Genomic DNA, 19,824 nt, shown 5'->3' on the forward strand with positions numbered 1-19,824 from the left:
TCTACAGAACAAAAATGATACAATAATTTATCCTACTAGTCAATGGTGCTCCAGAACTGTTAGTTACTAACATGCTTGCAAATATTTTTTGCTTAACAGAACAAAAACATTTGGAACAACCTGAGGGTGAGTAAATGCTGACAGAATTTTCATTTTTGGGTGGCGTATACCTTTAAGATTTTATGCTGATAAATGAATGCATGCATGTAATATCACTTGAATGAGGTCAACTGTCATTAAGACTGAACTCATTTACTTGAAATGGCATTTGCAACCCATTATAGTCACAACTTCACATATGTCAGAATGAAACAAGACAATTATAGAGTGGCGTGTTATCTTTTGGTAACTAATATGGTTGTAAATAGAGGGTGTCCCAAGTTCTAATACCTGAATTAAACTTTAGTGGCCTTGGTGACATCAAGCTGAAAAAAACGATTCTTTATAAAAATTTTAACTAATAAATTATGCATAACAAGATGTATTGAGTAATATGTTGACTTTTTTCTTTTAAAACTGTAAAAGTTCTGAACTATTCCAATAATATTCACTATTGATATGATAAGGAAAGTGTTATTATAATAACATTATTATTATCATAAGGATATTACATAAGAATATAATGACCTCCAATAAGTCTCCAGTATCACATCAGTAGTTAACGTACGTACCATTAATTTATGAGACAATATCGAACTTTTTAACTAATTAACAGTTATCATTTTGATGTAATGTGTACTTCACTGTCCTCTGAATGTTTCTATACATAAAAGAGTAGACACCAAACAGTATAAACTGCAGTATGAAGTACACTAGTATTTAATTCCTAACATAACCAAAGAGTTTCAGGATTCAAAAGCTGTCACTGACACAGGCCACTAGGGGTCATAACATGAATTACTTGGATGCCTTCTAATATTATCCCTCACATGATCAACCTATTTTAAGTATGAAACCAGTCAGAACCAGATGTTGACAAACAAAACACTTCACAGGAACCATACCAGAAACGAGGCTTGGTTTTACATATAAAAATACTTTATAAACCATGCAGACAGGATATATATATATTCACCCACAACACACTCATTACACACCTCAATTAAAACAAACAAAAATCCCCAAAAGAAAATGATTATTTCTTTATAGTTGAATTGTGCACTATAGTTTAGTCTGTGGTCTTACATCAGATATGTACACGTGGTTTACCCATAACCAAAATAAATACAGGATGACTATGCATACATGTTTTTAAGATAATGATAAATAATATGTGGCTGTCGGTACAAAAGCAGTAAGCACAGGAAGCACACAGGGTGTGGATTGGAATCTTTAAAGGTCTGTTCTGACAGATACCTCACTACAATCAGATGAGCGCTCTAGGAGAGATTCCCAGAGTTTGGGCCCTTTAAGAAACAGTGGATATCGTAGATTGGCAAGATTAGCAAAACCCAAACATATTGCACACCTCTAGATGATAAAAGCAGTCTTTGATCTGGACATGATCTGTCACATACAAGTCATTTTGCACGCTCCCATCAACGAGGAGTGCATTGCAGCGCCCCGGGCAAACTAATTTGTGCAAACTTTTCTAGCCCTTGTTTGCCAACCATATGCAAATTTGTATAAGGCAGTATTATGAGAGAGGCATGTTCTCTTTGTCAGCCAATAAAAGCTCTTTTTTGTGGCGCTATGCAGGAATACAACAGAGCGGAGTCATTTGCACAGCCTTGATACCCTGTTAGCTCCTTGTGCGAGTTTGGCTCAACAGTTTTCTGCCTGTGACGCATGCACTCAAACTCTTCTCGTCCCTTTTTTGAAATCATAAAGGATCATCTATAAGCTTTTTAATAAATACATTATTTACCAGTCAACATGACGCTGAAGTCATAATGCACTTTAAATTGTCTCAATCGCCGTCCTTTCAAAGCAACCCATGACCTGTGTATATTGTGCCGTAATGGTGTTTGGTAGCTGTCTTAAGGTCCTCGTATTAAAAACGTGGCTCCAGGTGCAATTCCATACTGAGAGCGGTTCTAAAAGGTTAACATGGAGGTAGTGGGGTGCCCCCCAAAAAAGATCCAGCCACATGTTTTTAGCATAAAAAATTAAAACCGACTGTTTTGTTTGGACCAGGCACTGACGGTATTCAGGCACAAAGTTCCCGCTCTCTCCGCTGTCCTTATAATACTCTGTTATTAACACTTTCAATAAAACTTTTAGTTCCCTGAATTCCCCATTATCCCCTCCCCCCATCAGTCTGAACCTGTGGAATGAACTATGTGTGGTGGACCTCATGAAACATGAGTTCACGTGGGATCTGTGTCTCGGGGCCGTACAGTTTGCATGCCCGCCGCTCGAAGGCCGACACCATCTGCTTTACCACCTCGTCAAAGAAGACGGTGGCCAACTGAGAATGCAGGAGAGAGCGGAACTCAAAGGAAATCTGGGAACACACAGAGAACAGACGCGAAATCAAATTTGGTGACAGATTCATGAGAAACTAAAAATGTTGTTTTGTATCGAGTACTAACAGCGAAATCAAGGGTGCAGGTACGGGGGTAACCGGGAAGCCCAGGGCTGAAGCGCCACACCGTCTCCAAGTGATTGAAGAGTTTCCCATCAGAACAAGATGCCTTTAGATCAAAACAGGAACTTGGTAATGAATGACATTTAGCCTATGCTAGATAACAACTGTAAGTTTTACTAAATCACTATATTTCCAAATTGAAGTGCCAAACTGCCTACCTTAACCAAATGAGGGCGAACTGTAGTAACAAGGGAGTTGTAATTTTCTACAACAGGAGGGAAGCCCACGGACAGCTTGGCCTTACAAAATCCAGAGCGACGGAATATAACATCTGAGCGCTTGCACCAGGGCACGAACAGCAGGTAGTCTTCTACTTTGGCCACAACCTCATACATCTCCTGCATGGAGTACCTTGAAGCCACAGAGAAGATACAATGACATCCAATGAGACACAAAGGAAATTGTTTCTTTATTTTGGAAGTAAAGCTCTTTCAGTAAGTTCCCTATACATTTTTAAGTAATCGCTTTAACTGACAATGATTAACAGTACACTTAATAGAGTGACTTAGTATTAGGCACCTTGCCTAAGGGTGTAATGGTGATAGCTCATAAACCTTCAGATTACAAGCCCTGAGCATTACCCGCTGTGCCAGACAACTACCCACTGCAGTTTCTTAATAAGAACGCAATGACCATTTCTATAAATCTAACTATATATAGAGAGCTCAAAAACGTATATATGCGCCAATTGGAAAAAAATGTAAATACACTTTGTGATCCAAAAAACAAAGTTGAGAATGACATCACTTACACATGTTTACGATGGTTGAGTTAGACACAACCTGATACGCTGGATGTATCTGCTGCAGAATCAATTAGGTCAAATTCTGTTAACAACCAGTTATGTGTACACAAGCTCCATTATGACCCAATAGTGGCCATATCTGAGGCTGAAAGTCTCAAATATCTAGTTTAAGATCGAGTTAAAAGACATTTGTTCTGAGAAACAGTAAATATTGAGCTGTATTCTGAAAGCATTCTCCCGCAATTCATAGATTTTAAGAAAAAAAAGAAAAGATTTTGACAATGTTCACTATGTTAGTGGCATCAAATCTTTGAGATATTAAGAGGTATTCTGAGGCACTTAGTGAAACACAAACTATATATTCACAAGCATAACTGTATATTACATGTTATGCATGTAAAATAATGCGATATAAATTGAATACATTAAGAAATTATAGCAGAAATGTGTCCAGACGTCTGTAATTCAATGTTGCATATACAACCAATAGTTGAATGTTTCCAAACTAAAACATATTTCAACTATTTCACATAAACCCTCCCCTACATGCCAGGTAACAACCAAAATAATTTGTTGTGTGAATTTACGCTGGTCCTGTCTAAGCTCTTTTTTTATCAAAAACGTCTAGCTACGTGAGATTAGTTTCAAGTTTACAAGTATTTGGCGGTTGTATTATTGACAGGTAAAAGCCTAAACCTTAAGTATGATGACCCAATTTTTTCCTATGTATTTCCAAGAAAAAGAACATAGTCTTTATATTCAGAACAATATGGTCGTTTCAAAGCTGAATAAAAAATGTATGAGAATTAAAAGTCAAAGCTCCAAAACAGACAATTAATCGTCATAGTCGCAATGATTTATTAGACAATTAATCGTCAGCCAAATTTCATAATCGTGACAGCCCTAGCTGACACCATAAAAAGTTCCATGCCCACTTACATAAACATAATTCGCAGAGACGTAATCACGGACATCAATAAAAATAGCAATCAATAAAAATAGCAACAGAACATGCATCATCTCTAGCTTGACTGGGAACATACCCAATGATACGTCTTTCGGAGTACTCTTTCCGCTTGTTGAAGGACTCAGAGAGGTTAAAGAAGCTCCTGGCTGGAGCCACGGCAGCACGACCTGATAGACCCCTGAAGAGGAGCGGCGCCCTGGTCATCAGAATCCCACATGAAGACAGATATCTGTTTACAAAACAGGGTGAAAGTGTGTCAATAACAAAATACTCAATACCAATGAAGAGATGGGCATTGTAAAACACTTTGTTTACATGTATTGATTAGTGCTATTTACGCCCTATCTGCTCAAAAGACGCCCATGAGTGGGTGGCCGACGACTCCTGTTTGTAAGATAAGAGCGGAGAGAACCATAGAAATACATTCCTACTTGAGTGAGCTTCTAACAAGAAAACACTCAAGTTTAGATAAAGATAAAGGACTGGTGAAACGAATAGTCTTTAGCCTAAATCCAAATCCTAATAAACAGGACAACATAACAACAACTACAGTATTTAACTTTAAACTACAAAAGTGTAACAAAGATATTGATTATTACGAGACATTGTTGTTTGAGGGCTTAATATTTACAAACGACAGCTGTCAATAACAATTTCAAGTTAAAGGAACAGTTCACCCAAAAACGAAAATTCTGTCTTCATTTACTCACCCTCAAGTTGTTCCAAATCTGTATAAATTCATTTGTTCTGATGAACACAACAGAAGATATTTTGAAGAATGTAGGAAAGCAGTTCTGGGGCACTTTTGACTACCACTGTAATTTTTTACTACTATGGTAGTCAATGGTGGCCAAGAACTGTTTGGTTACAAGCATTCTTCCAAATGTCTTTCTCTGTGTTCATCGGAACAAAGAAATGTATACAGCGAGATTTGGAATGACTCGCGGGTGAGTAAATGATGATAGATTTTTTTATTTTTTGGGTGAACTGTCACTTTAAGTTACTTGTACAGAACCAAAATAATGTTTTACCCAAATACCCTGTATCTATTCTATGGCTAAAATATGGTTAAACAGAATCTTAGTATCTTAGTCTAATCCTACTGTATCAGATCGGGGTTTTTAAAGTTTGCTGTATTAGTTTCAATTGTTATGCAATTGTTAGTTAAATCCAAGAGGATCTGAATGACAAGCTTTTGAAATGCAAATGAGAAACCTACAAGGGTTTTTTTTAGCTGTGATAGGCAGTCAGTCTTTTACAAATTGACAACACAAGTAGTCTGTACATGTGCTGTGCAAAGCAGGTTTTATTTATTAAAGTGTAACGTGAACTACATAAATGGAGTTATGCAATCATGTGATGGGAACTATGTTTCAAGGAAACACATTATACGCGTTCACCTGCCCTCCATTTGTCAATTATAAAAGAGGGTGACCACTACAATCAAGGGCAGTAGTATCACTTCATTGCATTCAATTAGGTCAATCATACGTCCACATATCTTAAAAAAAGAAGAGGTTGGGGCTTAAGTTTGCCCTTAATGGCACAGTAACACTGCTCAATTCATTCATGCTGGAGCAAGCACTGCCAAGGTTTGACAAGCGTGGCGTAACTGTGACACCAAGGCATGAAGGGTCAACATCAGAGACTTTAGATGGCCTCATGCCAAACAGTCATAGCACCTGGTTGCCCAGCACTTGGTATGGTACAATACTGCTGCGTGCATGACGTCACACGGGCAACACACTTTTGTAACAGCTGGTCTCCAACCGGCAAAGGTGTTGTAAATAAACGGCCAATAAAATCACCCTCGCACTTTCTCTACTGAATGGTTACCTGCGGGGTGTCAAGTGTTGTTTTTGCCCGAGTAAAAAAAGCTTTATTTTAATATTTAATTTATTGACAGTTTATTTGCAAATAAAGACACTCTGTAAACAGTAACGTTAGATGAACAGCTATTTCTAAGTTGAATAAAGAGCCTTTATCTTCACATGGACAATTATATAACACCTTAACCTTGTCAGTGTCAACTAGTTTTGTGACTCCCTCTCGCTCCCACCTTAAAGTTTTGGGGGCTTTACACTGACTTGAGCACGTCAAATGTTTTGAGAATTATTAGAAAACAAAGTATGCCTTTATTAACACAAAACCTGTGAAGTTTCCCTTAAAATCGGAAAACTGGTAAAGGCGAAACTACCGTCCAACTAACGTCAGCAGATCGAGAGTTTCCTCAGTCATCGCGTCGATATTACAACCGCATAGAGATACTATAAAACATTAATCCGTCGTTAATTACCTCACTCCATTCCTGCCCGGTGTTTCTCGACTGGCTGTGGACGGCAAATGCCTGATACACTCCGCTACCGCTCTCCTCAAACACCGGGAGCCTCTCGCCATCTTCACTTCACTACTCTCTCTTTCGCCTCCTCCCGTAAAGAACTCCTTTTCCGTCTCAAAGACCAGCCTTCTCAGTGACCCGCCCTAGTATTTTATTGGATGAGAATGTTTTTCTTGGTTTCTGATTGGTTAACACTTCCGTCTGTCAAATGCTGGACCTACTTACGTCAGTGTTTTAATTGTGCAGAGGGTTTGCGTGCGCAGAATTGTCACGGGATGCGGGATTAGGTTGCCCGGACTGCGCGACCTACAGTGCATAGTTAGTAAAGGTTACAGCTAATTCTGTTTGAGGACACAATGTAAAAGCACCGATAAATTTGTTAAAACATAAAGAAAATTGCGGTTTTTACCGTATAATGCATATTTCAGTCCCCTATTAAATTTGTTATGCAACTAAACTATACTGACATGCAGCTTGTCTTTACACCACTGAAATTGACGTTAAAAATGAAGTCAGTTTGCAGCGTATTTGGTGTGGAAGGCATTCCAGCTTTATGGAATTGTCGATATTATAACACATTGGCGTTACAGCTACATTGCTTGAACAGTGAGTAATTTGTACCCCCCCAAAATTTGACGTTTGCCAGTTGCATAACGCCAATAATTGTCCAATGCGCATGCGTTGTAGTGCCAGTGAAGGGTGTGGGCTGTAGTGCGCCTGCGCATTGCTGTGAGAACGCAGAAAGGTCGGATGTGCAGTAGAGAGGCCTTCCGGTACTGAGGCAAGCATTGGAGCGCAAACATGGCGAATATCGCCAAAACACACGAAGGTACTTGTTTTCTTTTAAAATATGTTTTTCTAAATTACGTTTGTCGTATGTGTTGTGTTTTGCACTGCCTGTTTTCTGTTAGTTTTAAGAAGAAGGTTGTTGAGGAACAAACAGAATTAGGTCGGCTTGAGGTGGTGAATAGAATATGGCGTCTGATCGTTTCATAAAACCTGATCGTGGCGCACATGAGAAATATAAGCAAATCCCCCAATTCAAGTATTTTAGTTATTTACAGGTGAAATAATAACAAGATTTATCATGTAACAGTTACTTCCCCTGGCATTACTTCGGACTGCTTATGCATGAGATGTATTGTGGCGATGATGAATTGAACCCAAAATGGCGTTGCAAACACGCAGACCTAGCTCAACAGAGAGCTAAATACGTTAGTTTCCGATATATTATGTACTTTTTTGTTGTTTTAAGTTGTTTGTGTGTTTCACTGTAGAGTTATGTTTATTTTCAAGTTTATCTTCGTGAGAAGAAATGTTTTGCTCTTTGTTCCTCTAGATGTAATAAACGTTTCTTCATATGAATATCTGCGTATTGCGTGGGTTTTAATGATTTTTGCGTGTAACTTAATAAATTGTTATTTGAAATTTTAATTGCCTGCTATAATGTTGTTATTATTAGGATTTTGGTTTAAAAAATATATATTCCTTTGTACACAGACTGTGTGTTTTATGTATATGTAGGTTACACATCACACAGTTATGGGTCTCCTGAGACATGTAGGTGTTCAAGAGTTGTAGCAAGCAGTTTAAAGATACATATGGGTTTCGAGTTTATATTCTTTCTTTGTTTGGATTCCTAGACATTGAGGCTCAGATCCTGGAAATCCAGGGGATGAAAGCCGCCTTAGTAGAGGGAGCTGAGGAGGGAGTTGGGCTGGATTCAACAGGATACTATGACCAGGAGATCTATGGAGGCAGTGACAGCCGCTTTGCTGGATATGTTACTTCAATTGCTGCAAATGAGCAGGAAGAGGTAAGTTATGGTGAAAATAAATGTATGTCAGCTCAGCTGTAGGTTTGCAAACTGTTGTGTGGTTTCTGAATTTTGTAATTTTTTTTAAATTGTAGGATGATGACGAGGACTCGTCCACAAGTCTACTGGGACAGAAGAAACAAGGATATCATGCTCCGGTTGCAATACTCAATTCCATTCCTCAGTCAGATGAGCAGGTAATTCACATCTCATCACAGCTCATGCAATACCCAAAGCTTCACCTATCAATACAGCAGTGTTTTTCAAAGAGTTTCATATAGAACATAATTTTGAACAAGCTCTATTGTCCCTTCCTACAGTATGATCCATTTGCTGAACACAGACCACAGAAGATTTCGGACCGTGAGGACGAGTACAAGAAACGCAGACAAAAGATGATCATCTCCCCAGAGCGTCACGACCCCTTTGCAGATGGTAAATTTTGACACCATCCCTATCTTAGCTTATTACACGTATCCATGCTGATCAGTATTTACCCTACCCATGAGGTTCTTGTCCAGACCGCCCTTGATGTTCCTTAACCCTTCGAACGTCACCCAACAGCTTGCTCCCTGGATTCAAATCCGTAAGCCTGCCTCAGTAAGGCATAGTTTGGCTTATGAATATAAGTAAATGGAACAGCAAGCTTTCCTGGCTGAGCAATTTTTGGGAGACTGTTGGTTGGGTGTCAGTTGTGCCAGCAGGACATAGGTTGCAGGTAGGTGTGTTGTTCGAAGGGTTAATAGATTATAGGCTCCACAAACAGGCACTGTGAGATGTAGGCGTGAGTTTAATATTGTGTGCAGTGTACTGCCTTTGTGCAGGTACTGACTGACCCTGGAAGCCTAAACTTCACTTTTCTCTTGTTCCGTAAGATATTCCACTTACTTGCCTAATAGCAGTCAATAATGAGTCGGGCTGCTGGTAGTATATGATTAGAAACATAACTTGAGCCATCTGTGGCTGACTTTGACAATTTTCTTAGACTACAAGTTGGGTCCAACGTGTAGTGAAGGCAGATTAAATGGCCAGTAATGGCTTATTTCCAGATATGCAGACTTACTTTCAGCCTTTTTGGTATCAATAAAACCTGTTGGTGCTCAAATACCAGCACATTTAGATTTTAAGAATGTGCTTTTAACAGGCTGCTCACCCAAAACGGCTAATGTTCGGATTATGGAAGGAAACTGAGTCTGGTTAAGGCAGATCTTGCATGTAGTCACAGACAGAGGACTCTTAAAAAACTGTTTTGTAAATATATCTCTATTTTATCATAAAATAGAGATATATCTATTGAAGAATCTGTGTACCAAGATTCCACAGGCCCATACTAACTGTCCTTAATTTCTCTCCTACAGCAGTACTGCTTTGCCAGTCCTGTCTGCACTCTCTTAAGGGTGCAGCAACTCGTCCTGTGTAGGTTATGGTCAACAAAAAGAAACGTGTTTCTCAGATAAAGCAAGGCCATAGTTTTTTCTGGTGTTAGGCCAGAGGGCCTATCAGGGGAAACCAACATGAAAACCTTGTGTACTTTTGAGATTTGTCATGCCCTCCCTTCTCATTTCAACTTGATTTTAACCAATTCATCTTAGTTCATTTTTAATAAGGCCAGATCCACGCTTTTAAGTTATTCATTTCAGATTTTTAGATCAAATTTATTCATCTGAATTCCCCAAATTGTTCAGTCTCTCTGGCTGCAACATGCATATTAGCTACTTTTTGTTTCCATTTTGCAATTCAACATGGAGTCACAAGACTGTAAACAAGGTTTATCCCCCCTTTTTTGTTTGAGTGACAAGAGCAGAACAGGTGGTATGCTATTGTGTGTGTGAGTTCAAACCCTTTTCCAAAGTGTTACTAATGGTAAAGAGAAATTTTCTAGGCTTCTTTTCTGCCGGTTGAAGTCTGACTGCAGAGGGACCCTTGGCACTGAAAGTGTACGTATTCTGGAGAGCGCTGCCCAGGACTCTGCATCAGTGATGGCTATATCTTCTGCTATTCTCCTCTTAAAAGCAACAGCAACCTCTTTGTACCTCCCTGTTTTTAACGTATGACTGTAAAGAGTGCTTAGTTTTTATTGTCTAGGGATGTTTTGTGTTATGAGAGGACATTAATGTAAAGATTTAAGGCAATCTATTCAGGGACAGTTGATTGTAGTGCTTTGTGTTTAAAAACGATTGTCTATGATCTCGCTTTGCTAACCTTCTCGCATCTTGTTGGTGCTCTTTCGCATAGGGGGCAAAACGCCGGACCCCAAGGTGCAGATCCGGACGTACATGGATGTTATGAAGGAGCAGCATCTGTCCAAAGAAGAGGTAAACATTGTTCAGAGCTTTGTATTTACTTGGAAAATGGATGATGCCATTTAGTAAAACCTTTAGGGATGTTCAGCGATTAATCACATCCAGAATAAAACTTTGTTTACGTAATGTTTGTGCACTCCATATTTTGTATTTATGTATTTATAAATGCATATATGAATTTGCTTGTGTACATTTTGATTTATTTAAATAAGTTTATAAATACAAAATTAATATACACAGTACACAGACGTATATTATGTAAACACAAACTTTTATTCTGGATCCGATTTATCGCAATTCATTGTTGAACAGCCCTAAAAACTAGCATGTGAAGTTGACCGAATTTCTCGAGTAAAAGGTTGTTTGTTTAAAAATGCTTGTTTGTTTTTGGGTCAAACGTAATGTGTCTCTGTTACAGAGAGAGATCAGGCTGCAGATGGTTGAGAAAGCGAAATCTGGGGAGCTGAAAGCAGTGAACGGCTCTGCTGCGTCTCAGGCCGCTGTAGCCAAACGCAAACGTCGATGGGACCAGACAGCTGACCAAACCCCAGGCAACACCACACCCAAAAAAGTGTCCAGCTGGGACCAGGCAGATAACGCTCCTGAAGTGAGTATAAACCATTGTAGATTTGAAAAGAAACATGATTCTGAAGACACTTTTTACATGGCCTTATTAGTTCCATCTAGACACCAGGACATACACCAGGACATACACCATCCAACAGTCGTTGGGATGAGACACCTGGCCGTTCCAAAGGTAGCGAGACCCCAGGAGCCACACCAAGTACCCGTATGTGGGATCCCACACCCAGTCACACCCCAGCCGGAGCTGCCACGCCAGGTCGGGATACCCCCGGACATGCCACTCCTGGTCACGGTGGGGCGACTTCCAGTGTACGCAAGAATCGCTGGGATGAGACGCCAAAGACAGATAGAGGTTTTTATTTTCTGTCATGTTTATTAAGCACTTGATGGATACATTAAGCAGAATGTCTATAAATCATTGTTTGGTTTCAGAGACACCCGGGCATGGAAGTGGCTGGGCTGAGACGCCACGCACAGACAGGGGAGATGAATCTGTGGGAGAGACCCCCACTCCAGGTGCAAGCAAGAGGAAGTCGAGATGGGATGAAACACCAGCCAGTCAGATGGGCTCCTCAACTCCTCTTCTCACACCAGGAAAGACCCCTCTGGGCACACCTGCTATGAATATGGCCACGCCCACTCCAGGTACTGGATTAGTCCTGTGAATAAAATTTGGTTGAGTTTTAGTTTTGTTATTCTCTGATTATACTGTGGCAGTTGCATTAAACTTTTGAATGTTGATAGGTCACCTGATGAGCATGACACCAGAACAGCTGCAGGCCTGGCGTTGGGAGAGAGAGATTGATGAGAGGAACCGCCCATTGACTGATGAGGAACTTGATGCTATGTTTCCAGAAGGATACAAAGTACTTAAATTGATCTGTTAAACAAATATCAACATTGTTTTTTTTTTTGTTTCATTCAGAGATATAGACTTAAATGTATTAATTTGTTTCCACATATTTCCATAGGTACTTCCCCCACCAGCAGGCTATGTGCCCATCCGTACCCCTGCCCGTAAATTAGCTGCCACACCAACCCCCATTGGAGGCATGACCGGCTTCCACATGCAAGCAGAGGACCGATCTACAAAACAGATGAACGACCAGCCCTCTGGAAACCTGCCCTTCCTTAAGCCAGATGACATCCAGTACTTTGACAAATTGTTGGTGAGTCACGCTTGCTTTCCACAATCCTAAAAAGAAAATGATTTCCAGGCCAGAAAAGTATTTCTAGGTGTTCTTGGCTGCAAACCTTTCCATCCGTTAGTGTGGATGCATGCTTCTTCTCTTGTCATACATGAACATTCCCGTCTCTGTTCTCAGGTTGAAGTTGATGAGTCCACCCTCAGTCCAGAGGAACAGAAGGAACGGAAGATCATGAAGCTCCTCCTGAAGATCAAGAACGGAACACCTCCCATGAGAAAGGTTGGATTTTTCTCTTGCACTTTACTTGACTGTAACAATTTTACAAGCATGACCTCTAACCAGGTGTCTACTTTCAGGCTGCGCTCCGTCAAATCACAGATAAGGCCAGAGAGTTTGGTGCCGGACCCCTCTTTAATCAGATCCTGCCTTTGCTGATGTCTCCTACACTAGAGGACCAGGAGAGACATCTGTTGGTGAAGGTCATCGACCGCATTCTCTACAAACTTGATGACTTGGTTCGACCTTACGTCCACAAGGTAACCATGTACCTGTTAGCATCAATATGATCATAGTTTATTATAAATTAGTGAAGAAAATGTAATCTTGACATTTATTTTGACAGATTCTTGTGGTGATTGAGCCTCTGCTGATTGATGAAGATTACTACGCTAGAGTCGAGGGTAGAGAGATTATCTCCAACTTGGCAAAGGTAAACCAGAAATCTAGATCCTTTCTCTACATACCAGCATCCATATTGTTCAACCACTAGTCCTAACGTTCTCACTGCTTTGTCACTGTAGTGTTTGATTATTTCAGATTTTCTTATTTCCATCTGTGTTCTTTAGCAGGCTGCTGGTCTGGCCACCATGATTTCTACAATGAGGCCTGATATTGACAACATGGACGAGTACGTGAGAAACACGACAGCTCGTGCTTTTGCTGTTGTGGCCTCTGCCCTGGGCATACCATCTCTCCTACCTTTTCTTAAGGCTGTGTGTAAGAGCAAGAAATCCTGGCAGGCTCGTCACACAGGCATCAAGATTGTACAGCAGATCGCCATTCTCATGGGCTGCGCTATCCTGCCCCATCTCCGCAGTTTAGTGGAGATTATAGAGCATGGTTAGTGTCGCATACTGGTGTTGTGAAGTATTCTGGGGTTGTTGTCTTATTAGTCATTTTGCCTATTGTATTATTTTGATAATGTTCTACAATTTAGCACTAATGGCTTTGTTTACAGACTTATTTAGAATTTAATGTAAAGTGTTTTTTTTTATGCTTTTTTTAACAAAATCTCCCACTGACCTTTCTTATATGTTCTGTATTGAAAACTAAGATCCAATTATTTTTCTCATTACTCATGAGAAAATGATTGAGAAAATGTTTTTTCTTCACAGGTCTTGTGGATGAGCAACAAAAAGTAAGAACCATCAGTGCTTTGGCTATCGCTGCCCTGGCTGAAGCTGCCACCCCATACGGTATCGAGTCCTTCGATTCTGTGCTGAAACCTCTTTGGAAGGGTATCAGGCAACACAGAGGCAAGGTGAGAATGCTTCAGAAGTGGTCGGATCAATAGACTGGAGTTATGTTCTAGTTTCGGCTCTGAAAGGACTTGAGGAAATGACTTGTTTTGGTTACAAGAAATAAATGTTTAACAATGTTCTGCGTGTTCTCAGGGTCTTGCCGCCTTCTTGAAAGCTATTGGATATTTGATTCCTCTTATGGATGCTGAATATGCCAATTATTACACCAGAGAAGTGATGCTGATTCTCATTCGAGAGTTCCAGTCTCCAGACGAGGAGATGAAAAAGATTGTCCTCAAGGTGCGATAGATAAAAGCCAAACTGACTTTGTTCTATTATCTTTCCAGATATTACAGATTAACCTTCGTGTATTTTTTTTACTTTAGGTGGTGAAGCAGTGCTGTGGCACAGATGGTGTGGAAGCCAATTACATTAAAACCGAAATCTTGCCCCCCTTCTTCAAACATTTCTGGCAGCACAGAATGGCTTTGGACAGGCGTAACTACAGACAGGTATGACTGTAACTTTGAATTAACAGTTCTGAAGTCTTAATTGATATTCATCTAACATTGTTCTTCATTCTTCAGTTGGTGGACACTACAGTGGAGCTGGCCAATAAGGTGGGAGCAGCTGAGATCATCTCGCGTATTGTGGATGACTTGAAAGATGAAGCTGAGCAGTACAGAAAGATGGTCATGGAGACAATTGAAAAAATCATGGGTAACCTTGGTGCCGCCGACATCGATCACAAACTGGAAGAGCAGCTGATTGACGGTATCCTGTACGCTTTCCAAGAACAGACCACAGAGGTGAGTGAGACTTAACCACTGTTACATGCCTTGTTTGGAGTATCATGCTCTATTAGTGGTCTCACTGTAACAATCTTCCCCGTATCTCCAGGATTCAGTCATGCTGAATGGCTTTGGCACAGTGGTAAAAGCTCTGGGCAAGAGAGTCAAACCATACTTGCCTCAGATCTGCGGTACAGTGCTGTGGCGTCTCAACAACAAATCGGCCAAAGTCCGTCAACAGGCCGCCGACCTAATTTCTCGCACAGCAGTGGTCATGAAAACATGTCAAGAGGTGAGGAACGACTGTCAATATATTATTGAGAGTTGTAATTGTAGTTTGTAAATTCTGACATCGTTTCTGCTCACTAATACATGTCCTGTATGCTGATATTGGTTGAATAGGAAAAGCTGATGGGACACTTGGGTGTGGTGCTGTATGAGTACCTGGGAGAAGAGTATCCAGAAGTACTTGGTAGCATCCTCGGAGCCCTTAAAGCTATCGTCAATGTCATTGGTAAGTGTCTCTCAAACCCGTGGTCTTAAGCATTCAGTGTCATTACATCCCACACTGCAAGTACTTACATGTCCTGTTCTTAGGTATGCACAAGATGACGCCACCTATCAAAGACTTGCTTCCACGTTTAACACCCATCCTGAAGAACAGACATGAGAAGGTGCAGGAGAACTGCATTGATCTAGTGGGCAGAATTGCTGACAGGTTAGTTCTCTAGTTTTTTTTACAGCATACAGTGTACTCTTGTTTTGATCTCTTAATCATGAGTTGTAATGTCTTTTTTTAGGGGAGCAGAGTATGTGTCTGCCAGGGAATGGATGCGCATCTGTTTTGAATTGCTGGAGCTGTTGAAAGCCCATAAAAAGGCCATCCGCAGAGCTACAGTCAACACTTTCGGCTACATTGCCAAGGCTATTGGGTAAAATACAAAATCTTTGTTTATGCTGAATCATTTGCTGATACTCTGAATTTTGTTCATCTTTTTTGCTCTGTTTTTTTCCATCTAGTCCTCATGATGTCTTGGCCACACTGCTCAACAATCTAAAAGTACAGGAGCGTCAGAACAGAGTTTGCACAACGGTAGCCATAGCTATCGTGGCTGAGACGTGTTCACCCTTCACTGTGCTTCCTGCACTGATGAACGAGTACCGCGTGCCTGAACTTAACGTACAGAACGGTGTCCTGAAGTCTCTATCCTTCTTGTTCGAGTACATCGGTGAAATGGGCAAAGATTACATTTATGCTGTCACACCTTTGTTGGAGGATGCTTTGATGGACAGGTGAGCTGGGATTTACTGCTTCATCTAAAATGCCACTTAAAACTTGCAGTCTGCTGTAATCTTCTGTATTTTTGCTTTTACAGAGATCTGGTGCACAGACAGACGGCCAGTGCGGTGGTGCAGCATATGTCTTTGGGTGTCTATGGGTTTGGATGTGAGGATTCTCTCAACCATTTGCTCAACTATGTTTGGCCTAATGTCTTCGAAACATCTCCTCATGTTATCCAAGCTGTCATGGGTGCCCTTGAGGGCCTGAGGGTGGCGATTGGTCCCTGCCGTATGTTGCAGTATTGCTTGCAGGTACGTCTTCATTTAATTTTTGCTTATTTAAATGGTGCAAATGGAGTGCAGTGAATAGATTTCTTTATTGTACTTTTTACATTGACAGATTAAGACTAATGATCTATTTTTGTTTTTCTCCTCAACAGGGTTTGTTCCACCCTGCTCGCAAAGTGCGAGACGTGTACTGGAAGATCTACAACAGCATCTAAATCGGCTCCCAGGATGCACTGATCGCACACTTTCCTCTTATCTACAACGATGAGAAGAACTCATATGTTCGTTATGAGCTTGAATACTTCCTGTGAATATATCTACCCTTACATGTGCACTCTTTTCTCCTATATCTGTGTCTTTACTCATGGTTTATAGGACTTGGTCCAGTTTTTTGTTTACTGGTAGATTGCAAGTAGTACCACAAACTCTGTGGGTCAAAATTCATTTCTGACTAAAGAACAAAGTTGAAAGGATCTGTCATATGTGAAGCTTTTAGGTCTTTTGATTAGACTTATGTTTTTACAGTGTGGCTCCATGCAGTGACCGTAAAATAGAAGAATGTAACACTCAATGAATCTTTTAAACTCGAGACTTGTGTCCTGGACTGTCAAGTTGCTCTTTTCCTCAGTCACACATCTGTTCTTATTATAATGTTGCTTAGTTTGGCCGAATAAACATTTGTGTATTAAAAGTCATCCCATGTGTTAATTTTTTTTAAACCATTAATGTTTAGACTAAGAACCGAAAGACAAAAAAATATGACTTTGACATAAATCAGTTATTACTGATTCACATTGACATTTCTGGCTGACCACTTGGATTGGATTTTTGAAGTCTTATTTTAACCTACCTTGCTCTTCACGCTTTCAAAATGCATTAAAACAATCCTAAACATCCAATGTTCTCTTCCATGTAAACACTCCTAAGGCAGTTAACTTAAATTTAATTTTATATACAAAGAACGGTTTGTAAGAGAAATGATGCTCATGAGGGCAAACAATGCAGATATCCTGAAAATGTTTAATACACTAAACTTTATCATTTGCAAACGAGTTAATGGGCAGCCCAGATGATTGGGTTTGAAAAAACAAATCGGACTGGATTGCTGTTTAAACAAGTCATATGGCAGACAGTGTTGGGTAAATTACTCTGAAAAAGTAATTAATTACTAGTTACTAATTACATATTCAATAGTGTAATTAGATTACTGTACAAATTACTCTCTCCAAAAAGTATTTAATTATTACTAATTACTTTCTATATCCTACATCAACCTTGATTAGTTAAGTGATTCAAGGATAGACATGAAACGGCTCTTTTAATTCATTCAAATAAATAATATAAACTACATAAAGTACTCTTATTTACTGACCAAACTATTACAAATGTGAGAATTATACATTAAACCCCATATTTTAAAGTTAGACTTTGAATTTTGATGTTAATTCCACTATTGCACACACATATATTACACAAAGTATTTAGTTTAATTACATCAAAAGTAACTGTAATTAAATTACAGAAAAAAACAAGAGTAATCCCTTACTTTACTTTTTCAAGGGGAAAGTAATTAAATTACAGTAACTAATTACTTAGTAACTAGTTACACCCAACACTGATGGCAGAGCAGCAATATTGTTTTACTTTTGGCTGTGATTTTCACAAAGCATTTTATGCCTAGTCTTTAACTTAAAAAAAACATAAGCTTCCTTATAAACTTGTGCTTTACATGTGCTTTAAATGTTGTTGTTCCTTCAGTATGTTGTGATTCTTTTGGAGGGATTGTGGTTCATATACATCCGTTATCTTAATGTTTGTTTTCTTATTTCCCACATTATACCTAGACATCATAAAGCAGAGGTAGAGGAAAATTTGTCATTTGTGGTTTTTGCACAAACATGGCGGTCCTGGAGTTTCTCAGTCTGAAACAATGGAGGCCATATTTGGATGGAGAATCTCAGGCAGTTGCATTCATCTTTCTGATAACATCGACACTATTCCATGATAGCAGAAGACAATGGGGTGGTTTATCATGTACCGCACTACACGGTATGTTTGTGCAGATCTTCAACTTAAAAATGTTCTCTAGACTAGGCTGGTCCTTACTTGTTGTTTTAATACGCGCATGAAAGACATTAATTGGACTTTTGCCTGGAAGGCTACTTGTTTATTCCCAGCTAAATTCATTCTCACCTAAGCATTTGAACAGACTTAAACTATCTCTCAGTTTTAATTAAACATTAAAACATGCAAAATCCACTTTCTAGGGTGTCCTCTCATGCATCTTCAAAAAGTCTCTGTCAGTCAAATACACTTAGATTTCATCCAGCAGAGCACAAACAATATTTGCTTCCAGGGACATTGTGGGCGTTTCCTGTTTTCCATTTATAGTATGTTTAACTGTCACCGTATAAATAAACAGTGTGAAAAACAAATTTAGAGCAGGAAAATATATACAGAAATAGTTATTAAACATTAGACACAATCTTGTTATCGTTTTAGCTCTCTCTAAACGCAAAAGGCTTTCAAAAACAACTAATAAAAGCCAGTAAACACTAAAGGATAAATGCACCAGATTCGCTGTCAGCACACACACTTTACTATAAACTTGTATCATTTGAGGGATGCAAATTTCTTATTTTTCACTCATAAGATCAGTTCATGTATCGGACAACACTAGCGAACAAAGAAGACGGTGGCTAGTGACGGAAGAACTGACTGAGTTTTTGCATCAGAAACAGGGAAAGCAAAATTACTAGTCGTACTATGGTTACGGCTAACCTCATGAATTTTAAGTAATGTATACGATTCGTTCATTAGCCAGCTCACCAACGCCCACTCCTCCAGAGACTCCCTGTCAGCCAATCAGCTGAGAAGTCGGGAACTTCATTAATATTCATACAGCAATCCTTCGCCATAGTATGTTTCTCTTTGTAGGGAAGGATAAAAATGCGGACTTCCTGTAGTTTCCTATAACAAATGAATATATAACGCAGAATATAAAAGTGTGGAATATAACATCCGAAACTGGGACCGTCGTGGGTGCAGCTGCTGTAAATGCGGATTGTTTACGGCAGTCCTTGCATCCTTTCCTCCCTCCCCTTTTCCTCTTTCCCGGAGCGCCGAAGCGGTGGTGGTGAGACAGCGCCTACAGCTGCTCCTGCTGACCGAAGATAGCGCCTGCAGAGCCGGTCACGGCCATCATATCACACCGGCCTCTTGACTGGGTACGATCCACAGCAAAACAGGAAGCCTTTGATGCCACGTTATTGTGCACCTTCCTTCTGTGAAGAGAAGCGTACAACATCTGGATTGTATTCATCTTCACCTTCTCAGGTCTTTTCAGGAGTTTGGATGTGCAGTTGCACTTGATATGGCTGTTCTTAAACTAGTCGACCAGGTAATAATTGCATTTGGATTTTTTTAATGCACAATGCTTTTCTGAATTCTTC

At 39.8% G+C, this 19,824-nt stretch overlaps 3 protein-coding genes across 7 annotated transcripts in view; 2 read left to right on the forward strand and 1 right to left on the reverse strand.

The window, feature by feature from the left end:
• Positions 1–848: 848 nt before the first annotated feature.
• On the reverse strand, positions 849–6,749 carry coq10b (coenzyme Q10B). Its single transcript, XM_057336926.1, has 5 exons — positions 6,599–6,749; positions 4,379–4,531; positions 2,749–2,941; positions 2,535–2,636; positions 849–2,446 (listed from the first exon to the last, which is right to left on the reverse strand). Exons 1-5 carry the CDS (start codon positions 6,697–6,699, stop codon positions 2,279–2,281), a joined length of 717 nt encoding a protein of 238 aa, XP_057192909.1. The 5' UTR covers positions 6,700–6,749; the 3' UTR covers positions 849–2,278.
• A 594-nt stretch (positions 6,750–7,343) lies between these two features.
• On the forward strand, positions 7,344–17,067 carry sf3b1 (splicing factor 3b, subunit 1). 2 transcript variants are annotated; one of them, XM_057335857.1, is made up of 25 exons: positions 7,344–7,469; positions 8,284–8,456; positions 8,552–8,653; positions 8,777–8,891; positions 10,692–10,771; positions 11,178–11,366; positions 11,447–11,696; positions 11,777–11,989; positions 12,089–12,210; positions 12,316–12,513; positions 12,670–12,771; positions 12,849–13,028; positions 13,115–13,201; positions 13,341–13,611; positions 13,887–14,032; positions 14,166–14,312; positions 14,399–14,524; positions 14,600–14,821; positions 14,913–15,095; positions 15,206–15,317; positions 15,401–15,521; positions 15,604–15,735; positions 15,824–16,096; positions 16,180–16,396; positions 16,525–17,067. In XM_057335857.1, exons 1-25 carry the CDS (start codon positions 7,442–7,444, stop codon positions 16,585–16,587), a joined length of 3,852 nt encoding a protein of 1,283 aa, XP_057191840.1. In that variant the 5' UTR covers positions 7,344–7,441; the 3' UTR covers positions 16,588–17,067. The 2 variants fall into 2 exon arrangements, with proteins under 2 accessions (XP_057191840.1, XP_057191841.1); XM_057335858.1 differs by lacking the exons at positions 7,344–7,469; positions 8,284–8,456; positions 8,552–8,653; positions 8,777–8,891 and adding an exon at positions 8,898–10,393.
• A 2,238-nt stretch (positions 17,068–19,305) lies between these two features.
• ankrd44 (ankyrin repeat domain 44) overlaps positions 19,306–19,824 on the forward strand; it is a 28,891-nt gene continuing 28,372 nt past the window's right edge. For 3 of the 4 annotated variants that reach the window (XM_057335815.1, XM_057335816.1, XM_057335817.1), the window contains exon 1: positions 19,306–19,772. In XM_057335815.1, coding sequence (XP_057191798.1) covers positions 19,746–19,772 — 27 coding nt within the window. In that variant the 5' untranslated portion in view covers positions 19,306–19,745. The remainder of the gene's footprint in view (positions 19,773–19,824) is intronic. The other variant, XM_057335818.1, reaches the window with a different exon arrangement.

Source organism: Triplophysa rosa, linkage group LG6, assembly GCF_024868665.1.
Source record: "Triplophysa rosa linkage group LG6, Trosa_1v2, whole genome shotgun sequence".
In the NCBI taxonomy this organism is placed as follows: Eukaryota; Metazoa; Chordata; class Actinopteri; order Cypriniformes; family Nemacheilidae; genus Triplophysa; species Triplophysa rosa.

Coding starts and splice junctions, on each gene's coding strand:
- coq10b (XM_057336926.1), bottom strand. CDS start 6,699: ATGGCGAGAGGCTCCCGGTGTTTGAGGAGAGCGGTAGCGGAGTGTATC. Junction 4,532..6,598: donor CCGGGCAGGAATGGAGTGAG/GTAATTAACGAC, acceptor TTTTGTAAACAG/ATATCTGTCTTCATGTGGGA. Junction 2,942..4,378: donor TCCGAAAGACGTATCATTGG/GTATGTTCCCAG, acceptor TGTGGCTTCAAG/GTACTCCATGCAGGAGATGT.
- sf3b1 (XM_057335857.1), top strand. CDS start 7,442: ATGGCGAATATCGCCAAAACACACGAAG. Junction 8,654..8,776: donor TTCCTCAGTCAGATGAGCAG/GTAATTCACATC, acceptor CCCTTCCTACAG/TATGATCCATTTGCTGAACA. Junction 16,097..16,179: donor GAGGATGCTTTGATGGACAG/GTGAGCTGGGAT, acceptor TTGCTTTTACAG/AGATCTGGTGCACAGACAGA.